The following is a 12,256-nucleotide window of genomic DNA, read 5'->3' as shown; positions in this document are numbered from 1 at the left end:
ATCAGTTCCTCATTCAATATTGCTAAGATCTCTTGAAAAAACTCCATATTCAATAAATCATCTTATGTAATAGCTCATCCAGTTATCTCTCCAAATACCTGATGTCTGTCTGAGTAACCTTGTTAGTATTCTCATTAAAAAACATTGCATAAATCTTACACAAAGATGTCAAGTATGAGAAATAACGAGAGACACAGACAACTACATAGGAAAAGGGCACCTTCTTATAAAATTGAACACTCAGCCATAAATATGATACATTATCCATAAAATACACATAAAATATTTTACATAAAATACATAAAATATTTTTAAGAGTTTCTATGATTTAAATCTGACAAAGAATAGCAAACTAAATGTTCGACTATTCACATGCTAGGATACTATTAAAGCTTCCTTCTACTGTAAAAAATTAAGACTCCATTCACTAGCTAACAAAAGGGTGAAGGAGGAATGAAACCAATACAAGTAGAGCATGTAACTCTGAGCCAAGTACTTTATACATATTATCTCATGAAACCCTCCAAACAATCTAGGGAAGCAAGTATTATATCACATGTTAAAAATGTTGCCAATGGGGCGCCTGGGTGGCGCAGTCGGTTAAGCGTCCGACTTCAGCCAGGTCACGATCTCGCGGTCCGTGAGTTCGAGCCCCGCGTCAGGCTCTGGGCTGATGGCTCGGAGCCTGGAGCCTGTTTCCGATTCTGTGTCTCCCTCTCTCTCTGCCCCTCCCCCGTTCATGCTCTGTCTCTCTCTGTCCCAAAAATAAATAAACGTTGAAAAAAAAAAAATTAAAAAAAAAAAATGTTGCCAATGATGTGGATGGAACTGGAGGGTATTATGCTAAGTGAAATTAGTCAGAGAAAGACAAAAATCATATGACTTCACTCATATGAGGACTTTAAGAGACAAAACAGATGAGCATAAGAGAAGGGTAACAAAAATAATATAAAAACAGGGAGGGGGACAGAACAAAAGAGACTCATAAATATGGAGAACAAACTGAGGGTTACTGGACAGGTTGTGGGAGGGGGGATGGGCTAAATGGGTAAGGGGCATTAAGGAATCTACTGAAATCATTGCTTCGCTATATACTAATTTGGATGTAAATTTTAAAAAATAAAAAATAAAGTTAAATAAAAAAAAAAAAAATGTTGCCAATGAGGCTCAAAGGTAAAAGCACCTTGCTCAAAGATCTCTCCAATTCCAGGGCGCCTGGGTGGCGCAGTCGGTTAAGCGTCCGACTTCAGCCAGGTCACGATCTCGCGGTCCGTGAGTTCGAGCCCCGCGTCGGGCTCTGGGCTGATGGCTCAGAGCCTGGAGCCTGTTTCCGATTCTGTGTCTCCCTCTCTCTCTGCCCCTCCCCCGTTCATGCTCTGTCTCTCTCTGTCCCAAAAATAAATAAACGTTGAAAAAAAAAAAAAAAAATTTAAAAAAAAAGATCTCTCCAATTCCAGAGTCCATGTTCTCTCCAAACTGCAGACCACATTTCAATATACTTACATTGATATGCCAATATACATTTCCCCCTTTCTCAAAATACTAACAAAACTTTTATGAATAATAAATAAATAATAGTGGAATAAGTTAGTTCCACATATGCCAATATGGAAAGACAACAAACAAATGAAGACAGTAAAGTGTGGGTAACGATCCATCTGCCTAACAAGAATAAATAGATTATCATATATGAGTACACAGATAAATACTTTTCTAGGCATGGGGCGCCTGGGTGGCGCAGTCGGTTAAGCGTCCGACTTCAGCCAGGTCACGATCTCGCGGTCCATGAGTTCGAGCCCTGCGTCAGGCTCTGGGCTGATGGCTCGGAGCCTGGAGCCTGCTTCCGATTCTGTGTCTCCCTCTCTCTCTGCCCCTCCCCCGTTCATGCTCTGTCTCTCTCTGTCCCAAAAATAAATAAACGTTGAAAAAAAAATTAAAAAAAAAAAAAACTTTTCTAGGCAGAATCTCCAAGAGTTTAAAAGCTATGAAATTTTTTATCAAATCCATTACACCCAAGTCTAGAATCTATAGCAGCTGCTTAACCAGTAAGTAAGTAAACCAAGCAGTCTATGTTGTCATATCTAGAAGACATCAAACTAGCTCATAATAGCAAAATCTACCTGGAAAAAACAGAGTTCAGATCTTCTGGGGTAATGAAAATATTCTGCAAATCAAAGGAACACACATATACACATTATGATACCTATAATGAATGGAACGTTCTGTATGCTAACCCAAAACTTTTTGCATCAAACAGATTTACAGATGATATCAACTTTAGTCCCTAAAAAAATTCCAATCCGAATTTAATGAAAAATATTTTTAAATAGTGGAAGCTGTTCTCACAGAAAAAACGGAAATAATGCCATTAGACATTTAATTACACTAAAAATAAACATCACGTTTTTGTAAGCAAATCACAGTTAAAAATATCCTCAAATAAGTACAAAATATTGCAAATAAATCTTTAAAACACTATTTGCTCACTCAATAAATATCAGTATTACTCAGTATGTGCCAAGCACCATGGGATTAGGAGGTAAGCAAGATAGCCCCTACCCCTGCAAATTCAGTATGGGGTAGGGAGGATAAAGTCCATATAATCACAAAATGGTATCACAAATAATTTGTAAATTTGATTGGTAAGTCCAATCAAACTGTGATAAACTGGTAAATCCAATCAAACTCTGATAAACATTTAAATAAATTTTAATCATTGTATTGTACACCTGAAACTAATAATATGTTAGCTAAACTATGTAATAACTAACTGGAATTTAAATAAAACCTTTTTAAAATATAAATAAATAAACTTTAAGGCTCTAAATCCAGCCAGAGAAAAGTCAAGGCAGCCTGGAGTAGTGGCTAGGTGTGAGCTCCAAAGTTAGTCACTGGGTTTGAATCTAGGCTCCACTATTTAATAGGTAAATGAATTTGATCACATCAACCTGAGTCTGTTTCTTCATTTAAAAAAAAGGGGGAGGGGCGCCTGGGTGGCGCAGTCGGTTAAGCGTCCGGCTTCAGCCAGGTCACGATCTCGTGGTCCGTGAGTTCGAGCCCCGCGTCGGGCTCTGGGCTGATGGCTCAGAGCCTGGAGCCTGTTTCCGATTCTGTGTCTCTCTCTCTCTCTGCCCCTCCCCTGTTCATGCTCTGTCTCTCTCTGTCCCAAAAATAAATAAACGTTGAAAAAAAAAATTTAAAAAAAAAAAATAAAAAAATAAAAAAAAGGGGGAGGGGGTAAATAATACTTTCATCATAAAGTTGTGAAACTTGGGGCTCCTGCGTGGCTCAGTGAGTTAAGAGCCTGACTTTTGATTTCAGCTCAGGTCACAATCTCACAGTTCGTGATATGAAGTCCCATATCGGGCTCCAAACTGACACTTCAGAGCCTGATTGGGATCCCGTCTTTCTGTCCCTCCCCTGCTCGGGTGTGCACAGGCACCTGTACTCTCTCTCAAAATAAATAAATCAACATTTAAAAAATAAATAAAATAAAGTTGTGAAACTTAAAAAAAAAAAAAGGTACTGTATTACACCTTGATAACCCTAGAATAAATACTAGCTATTATGTTACTATCATTAGCAGCATTGTTAAAGGCCCAGAGAGGCAAAGAGCTAGTGAGTGATACTTGGGGTAAGAAAGACATACAGATGGCTGAAATGCAGTTAATAATAGAGAAGAGATTGGCAGGGAGCAAAACATGAAGACTCTATTAGCTGTGCTATGTGATTCAGAAGTCTGTAGCCACATGTGGCTAGTCCAAATTGAGATGTGCTGTAAGTATAAAATACACACCAAATTTTGAAGACTGAGTATGAAAAAAAGGTAAAATATCTCATTTTTAAAGTCTATTTACATGTTGAAATGATATTTAGGATATACTGGATTAAACAAAACATATTATTAAAATTACAATACCCAAAAGGTAGACCAATGCAAGTGTCCATCAACCGATGAATGGATACACAAAACGTGGCAAGTACATACAATACAGTGTTATTCAGCCTTAAAAAGGAAGGAAATTCTAACATCTACTACAACAGTGATGAAACTTGAGGACTTTATACAAAGTGAAATAAGTCTTAAAAGGACAAATACTTATGATTCCACTTTTATGAGATACCTAGAGTAGTCAAATTCAGAGACAGAAAGTAGGATGCTTGTTGTCAGGGGCTGGTGGGAGAGGAATGAGTAGTTAATTGTTGAATAATATAAAGTTATTGTTTAATAAATAAGGTACAGTTTTGCAAGATGAAAAGAATTCTGTAGACGGATGGTGGTAATGGTTGTACAAAAATGTCACTGAATTACACACTTAAAAATGGTTGAGTGTATTTAAGGGGTGCCTGGGTGGCTCAGTCAGTTGAGCATCCAACTTCACCTCAGGTCATGATCTCATGGCTCATGAGTTTGAGCCCCACGTTGGACTCTGTGACAGCTCAGAGCCTGGAGCCTGCTTCCCATTCAGTGTCTCATTCTTCTCTCTGCCCCTCCCCCACACATAGGGGTGCGCGCTCTCTCTCTCTCCCTTCCTCCCTCAAAAATGGACGTTAAGAAAACCTATTTAAAAAATGGTTAAGTGTATTTTAACCACAATAAAAAAAATTCTCACTATTCTTTTAAGTGACTATGAAAAATTTAAGTTACATGAGGCTTACATTAAATTTCTACTGAACAACACTATACTTAAGCCATGGTAAAATTTTCTAGTGAGAAAGGTTTTGAGCACTAACATGACAAGATCTAGAATAGTAAGCCCTAATGACTTAAGGCAGACGTCAGCAAACTTTCTGTAGAGGGCTAGAGAATAAATATTTTCAGTTCTGTGGATTATATGGTCACTCTGAAAGCAATCGTAAATAATAACATAAGTAAATGGACATGAAGGCCCAGTATAGTTGTGCCTCCAATTATATAGAGATACCTTAAAGCACCATATAGACACCTTAAGGCAGGTATCCATATAACTTAAGGTTATCTATCCACTATAATCAATAGCTCCTACCAGCTCAGACTGCTAAGTTTTCAGGAATTTTGAGAGCCAGTTTTAATATTGGTAGCTTAATTTCTGACAGGGTAAGAGTATTTACACCGTGATAATCAGCAAACACTACAATTCAGTGCTGACTTTCCTGAAGAAGTGGTTGACAAACATTTGCCAGCACACCACTGACTGTACTAACTTCTTTCCTATGCATTTAAAATTGTATTACTTGTGAACAATCTTTGAGAAAAATGGATAATCACACGACAGTCATTCTGTGTTCTGTGGTTCAGATGGAGATGATCAGCTGAGAAAAGCTATTGTAGAAGAAATACGTTCCAGCAACCAGAAACAAGTGGAACATTCTGAAGCACTCAAGAGTTGTGCTTGGAAAGTGGTAACCTAAGAGAAGAGCAGTTTAAGACAAAGCTGTGAGAAGGGCAGGAAGCCATGAGGTTATGTATATACTGCACCCAATAAAGGCTCAATAACTGGCAGCTATTATTAAATACCTATTAATGTGCATAATGGTCTAGATTCATTTGTAAACAAATATTTACTGAGCCCAAACTATGTGCTAGGCTTTGATAACAATGATGAACAATCACACATTGTCTTTAGTTTTAGTTTTAGAAACAAGCATTGATCAAATAATCACATAAATACTAAATTTTGATGAATTACGATCAAAAAACAGAGTGCTGTGAAAAAATACAACAGGGAATACCAATCTAGTCTAGACAATCAAGGATACTTCTCTGAGAAAGTGATCTTTGCATGGAAATTAAGGGATGAGTGGGAAGAGGCAGAGTAGGAGGCATTCCAGGTAGCAAGAACAAACTGCAAAGTCCTGAGGCAGGGAAAAAAATGTAACAACACGGTCAAGGAACTAAAAAGTCGGTATGACAAGAGTCAGGCTACCAAGGAGGAAAGAACACATCAGAATGGAGAGGTAGGTAGAACTCAGATGTTGCTGACAGCTGTGGAAGAGAAAAATCCCCACCTGACCATTTCCTACCAACTCTGGGTCAATGAAGAGTATAAGATCAGGGGTGTGCTCTCCTGGCAGGAGAGCACATAGGGCCTCAAGGCCATGTTATGAAAGTCTAAGATCAATGGGGAGCTATTAGTTTCAAGTAGAGGGTAACATAATCTGATTAATGTTTTTTTCAGAGACTGCTGTAGGAGTGAATGAATGTCTGGGAGGGAGCAGCCAGAGAAGTGGGGAGACTCACCAACAAGCTACTGTAAGTTTCTAGGCAAGAGGAAATGACAACTTAGTGGAGTCAATTCTCAATGTTGTAAGTACCTATTTCATCTATTAGATGCTCTCCTTATAACGATTTTTGGTTTAGGATATACCACTTTGTAAATTTGAAACCTGAGTTTTTGCTTATGCAGGTTATATCTACTGATGTTTGCTATATTAAAAATTAAAACTGAGGCATCTTTAAATATTCATTTAAAAATAATAAATTCATTACATGTCAATATAAATAACATTCTTATAAAAAGTAACTATATTTCCCCAGTGTGAAGAGTAGCATAGTTTTAAATTTTTGCAGATTACTTTAGTCTCATAACAGAAGACAACTGGATTTTCACATCTGTTGCAATATCCCACATCTTACAGCTTCTGAAAAAGTGTTGTTGATTTTTGAGAGAATTAGAGTGAGAAATACAAATAACAGAAATCTTATGAAAACAGTTTTGATCTCATGGTCCTCTTAGAAGGGTATTGGGGACCCCCCCAGACCACACTGAGAACTGCTGTTTGCACAATAGGAAGCCAAATAATCACGATGAGATACCACTTCACAGCCAACTAGGATGGTGATAATCAAAGACAGACAATAACAAATGTTACAGAAAATGGAATCCTCATGCATAGCTGGTGGAAATATAAAATGGTACAGCCACTTTGGAAAATAGTTTGGCAGTTCCTCAAAAAGTTAAACATAGAGCTACAACATGACCCAGCAGTTCCACTCATAGGTACACACTCAACAAAAACACATGTCCACACAAAACCTTCTGAGTTATTCAGAGCATTATTTAGAATAGTCAAAAAGAAGAACAACCCAAATGTTCATTAACTGATGAATGGAGAAATAAAATGTGATATATGCCCACACAGTGAAATATTATTCAGCAATAAAAAGGGAGAACTAATAAATGCTTTAACATGAAGGAACCTTGAAAACATTATGTTAAGTGATAGAAGCCAGGCACAGGTTTTCAAAATCTGCTGTATTTTAACACTTCCAGCACATTCCAAATCAGTTCAACCATATTTTAAGCATTCAACAGCCAGATGGGCTGGCAGTACCAAAGTGGACAGCACAGTTCTGGACCCATCATAAAGTATAATGTTCAATGTTTATAATAATGACCCTGATACACTGCAATTTCCCTTAGCAAGATAAGGCTCAATTATATGCAATACAATATTTATGTTACACTGATAGTTTTCTAAAAGTTTCAAGTGATGAGAAAAATTAACTTTATTTTGAGAGAGAGAGAGAGCACGCATGCAGCCGCACGTGAGCAGGGTAAGGTCAGAGACAGGAAGAGAGAGAATTCCAAGCAGGCTCTGCGCTGTCAGTGCAGAGCCCAATGCGGGGCTCGATCTCATGAACCATGAAATCACAACCTGAGCCAAAATCAAGAGTCAGACGCTTAACCACTGAGCCACCCGGGTGCCCTGAAAATGTTTTCTAAAACTTGAATATAGGCTGCCTGAATATTTCAGGTAACTGTATTTCACCATCTTACACTATAACCTAGAGAGCTTACAGAATCCCAGAACAAGCTAGTTAGATGTTCCCTGGAAGCTCCTGTCCATTCTCTGCACTAATTTTAATGACTCATTCACACACACACACACACACACACACACACACACACACACGTGTGTGTGCACCCCCAACCCCCATTCTGGACTTCATCTCACTTGTTGACATTTGGAGGTCCTCAAACTATTTCCGATAGCAGAAAACGAATAATTAATAGAATAATAATCTCATACACAGGGACTTTGTGCCACCACACACTTAAACTATTTTTTTTTTTATCTACTTATGTAAACCCCTATTAACAAAACCACCTTGAAACACACAGGTAAGTTCACATTCTAACTACCTTTAGTTAGAAATTTAAACAATTGACTGCTCGCTGAAAAGTAAATGTCCCTTTAATTTTAAAAAAGTGTTGTTATCAACCCCAAACAAGTAATATTAAATACCAACTGTATTAAGGTATCCTGTTTCTGCCTGTTGGTTATACACACTCAAACAGAACCTAAGAGCAAAACAGGAAAATTAGTTACTACCTGACAACATATTTTACAACTGACCCAGAAAGCTTAGTTTTATCCAATTATTAGAACATTCATATAAATACCATTTCAGCATAATGAACTAACAGAATTTACACTACACAGAAACACTTACTGAAAAAGATTCCAAATTGTAGAATATGGAATTTGCCTGACAGAAAACCTATGCCTTCAATGCTCTCCTTTTAGAATTCTATCTTTATCTCTATTTCAGTTTGAAATATTTCCCAATTTTTTACTGAACATGGAATCTTAGTATCATCACATATATTTTAATGACAAATTTTAATCTGTAACATATAGTTTAAATCTATTAAACCCTCTAAGAAAAATTTAAGGTACAAAATGACATACTTTATTGTGCTTCAAGTAGAATTTTACAAATCATCTGAAAACTGCTTTTCTTATACTCACATATTTTCTTGTGTTTTCCTTAACACATATAGTTAGACCCCACAAGACAGTTCAACTTGTCTTCAGGTTCTTGATGCAGTGTCACGTGTTTTTTATCATGTTTTCTGCTTCAAAATAAAGCATTTTTCAGAATAAAAATTCCACTGCCATCAGAATAAGTTGCTTGGAAAAGCTTTCATTTTATCAAAATTTTACTTTGGTGACAGAATAGAAAAATTAAAATTTCCACACAATTTGGAGCACCTGGGTGGCTCGGTAGGTTAAGCATCCGACTTGGGTTCAGATCATGATCTCACGGCTCGTGAGTTCAAGCCACACGTCAGGCTCTGTGCTGACAGCTGAGCCTGGAGCCCACTTCAGATTCTCTGTCTCCCTCTCTCTCTGCCCCTCCCCTGCTCACGGCTCTGTCTCTCTGTCCTTCAAAATAAATAAACATTAAAAAAAAATTTTTTTAATAAATAAAATATCCACAGAATTTAAAATTCTAACTTCACCATCACAAGATGTAAAAACAATCCTACAGACAGAACATCATCAAAAGACTTAAATGATTTTTTCTATTTATAAAATACTGATTTTTTTCTTAGCTTATACAATAAAATGCTGAAAGCAGGTAGGAAGGTAGAAACCTGAACTAGGAATCCTAGAAAGAAGACCCCAGGGCTTCAAAAGATAATATGGCTACACACACACTAGAAAAGCTAAAATGAAAAAGACTGACACTATCAAATGCTGGCAGGTATGTGGAGCAACAGGAACTCCCAAGCACCTTTGGTGGAACTGTAAGTTGATAGAAGCTCTTTTTAAAAACATGGCTGCTTATAAATCTAAAGCTACAACTATCCTATCACCCAGTCATTGCACTTCTAAGTATTTTACAAGAGAAAACGCATCTGTCCAACAACAACAAAAATTGTACATGGGTGTTCACAGCAACCAACCACAAGCAACCCAGGTAGTCCTCAACAAGAGACTGCAGAAATTATGATGTATTCATACAGTGGAAAACAAAGCAATAAAAGGAAATTGAAAGCACACACAAGAATTAATCTCAAAACATTATGCTGACTGAAAAAATCTTCTGTGAAGTTGAAGAACAGGGAAAACTAATGGCAAAAAAAATCAAAACAGTGGTGGATGGAGGGGAGTGACTGAAGGGACTGGCAAAGAGCAAGAAGGAAATTTCTAGTCAATTATAAAGTTCTACATCTTGAGAATTATAAAGTTCTACAGCTTTGAATGACACAGGTGTATGTATGTGTGAAAAGCATTTAATGATATTTGCAACTTACTCTGAAATGCATCCAAAAAATAAAAGTGACTATTAAATTATTAGTTGTGTGATAGAGCAAATACAGCAAAATGTCAACTGCAGGTGACGAACATCAGGAATGTTCACTGTACAATTCTTTCAACTTTCCTGTATGTTGGAAAATACAAAAACGTTAAGGGAAATTTTTATAGAATACAAAAAAAAAAAATGGTGATTCAGAGTAGGTAATAAAAGTTTCTCACTTGATGACACAGTCTATTTACTGCTTTACAAAACACACCACCTTTCAGAACTATATAAACCAATATCCCAATCGTTCACTGGGGGGTAGGGGAGGGGACTTATAGGTACATTTCAGGAACTGGTTCCTCAGAACCTGTTCACATTATCTGAGATGATCAGGGATCCATTCGACAATTATGGGAAATATTCTGAGATGTATATTCAACAAAAAGCTAAAACAAATTTGTTGGAATTCTTCAAGATTCTTAATTAAACAGCAAAGTTTGTATACCTTAACAGATTTTACGTAGTAAATTATTTGGTGATATTCTCTATTAACTCCAATTTTGTTCTTTTATTCGACTGTAACTGCTAGTATCTGCAAAACGTGGCTATCATCCCTCTAAAAGCAAACAAAAACCTTCCCAACGACTAGCACCTAAAGGATGATAGATAAATATACTAAAAAGAAAACAGCAAGTCATCAATGAAAGTCATCCACCTTTCTCCTCAAACCTAGTACTATTAAGATGTGAGACTGAAAGCGATTTCTACGTCACGGTTAATTTTTTTCTTGAAGATTGAAAGGTAGCAATTGCAGCAATCAAAACGCAAAACTAAAGGTACACGTGCTCCCCACCCCAAAATCTGCCTAAACCCGCAGGCAGGTAAAACAATGAGCACTCCACCCCCACCCCCCTTTTTTTTTTTAATTCATGAGACAAAACCGCAGAGGAGGCTAGAGCGAACCCTCGCCCTAGCCCAGCCTCCACCCCGCCCGGAGCCCGGCGGTGGTCCCTTTCCTTTGTGAGGAGCCGGAGGGAGGCGGGGAGCTGGGGGAGGAGGCTGGTGGTCGGCAGACGCTGGAGCAGGGGGAGGGCGCGGAGGGAAGCGGCGTCGGCGCGTCCCACAAACAGGCCGCGGGGCCCCGCCACAAGCCTCTGCGGTGTCCCAAGAAGCACACCCAGACACTTGGGTGTGATCTAATTCGGGAAGACACCCGCGAGAGGGGCCGAGCGCACCTCGGGGGGACGATCCCCTCCCAGGCCCTTCCGAAACCGTCTCCTCCCGCCGCGGGCGGAGGTCCTGCCGCCACCCCCACCCGGGCCCGAGGCCAGGGCGGCCCTCACCTGCTGGACGGAGCTATTCTCGGGCACGGCGAACTCCTCCTTCTCCTTCGGGGTCTTCACGGTGACTTTCATGATCTTGGGCTCCGCGGAGGCAGCGGCCGCGGGGGCGCCGGCACCTTCGGCCGCGGCGGCGCTGTCCTGGGAGCTCGGAGGGCCGCCGCTTTCACCACTCTCGGCCATGGCGGCGGCGGCGGTGACTCAGGCGCGCAGGAGGGAGCGGGCGAGCGAGGGGGAGCCAGCAGACGGCAGAGCCGGCCGGCCCGGGCAGTGGAGAATGCTGGGCACGCCGCCTCAGTGACAACGGGTGCAGGGCCGCCCTGGCAGGCGAGGGGCCGCGGAGCTCGGTGTGGGCTCCGGCGCAGGCCCGGGTCAGGCGCTCGGCAGCCACCGTGTGTTCAGACGCCGCTCGGTCGCAGCGACATCCGCAGCCGCCGCCGCTCTTCCTCCTCCCCGCCCCTCCCCCCACGTCCCTCGGCCGGCGCCGCGCGGGGCACGCCGGGTAACTCAGCTGGCGGCGTCGCCGAGTCATGCCCGGCCGGCCCTGCTTCCAGCTCCGGCTGCTTTACTTTCCCTCTCCCGCTCCATTGCTCAGACGGTGGGCTCAGCCAGAATGGAGGACTAAAAGCAAAGCGGGGTGGGAGAATTCAGTTTTTTCATTTCATTCCCTTCGCCAAAAAATTAGGTAGGGGGTTCTGGGAAGCACTGTAACGGCGCGCTGTGATGACCTCACGACTAGCGAAATTACTAGAAAGGGGGCTCGACCACTGGGCGCTGCAGCCGCGGGTGCGCCTGCGCGCTGGTGGTCCAGGTCGTGTCCCCCGCCCCCTTCATACCCCGCGGTGGCCATGCCCAGCCCCTCCCCGCGGCGTCACGCTCGCCTCACCAGTGCGCGCTG

The 12,256-nt window shown here is 40.6% G+C and overlaps 1 protein-coding gene across 2 annotated transcripts in view; it reads right to left on the bottom strand.

Moving 5' to 3' along the window:
- Positions 1-11,792, bottom strand: part of UBQLN1 (ubiquilin 1) — a 47,385-nt gene extending 35,593 nt beyond the window's left edge. For both annotated transcript variants that reach the window (XM_047829559.1, XM_047829560.1), the window contains exon 1: positions 11,362-11,792. In XM_047829559.1, the coding sequence (XP_047685515.1) occupies positions 11,362-11,541 (180 nt within the window). In that variant the 5' untranslated portion in view covers positions 11,542-11,792. The remainder of the gene's footprint in view (positions 1-11,361) is intronic.
- Positions 11,793-12,256: the final 464 nt, after the last annotated feature.

This window comes from Prionailurus viverrinus, chromosome D4 (genome assembly GCF_022837055.1).
Source record: "Prionailurus viverrinus isolate Anna chromosome D4, UM_Priviv_1.0, whole genome shotgun sequence".
NCBI classification, from domain to species: Eukaryota; Metazoa; Chordata; class Mammalia; order Carnivora; family Felidae; genus Prionailurus; species Prionailurus viverrinus.
This window is presented reverse-complemented; position numbering and strand designations above follow the sequence as displayed.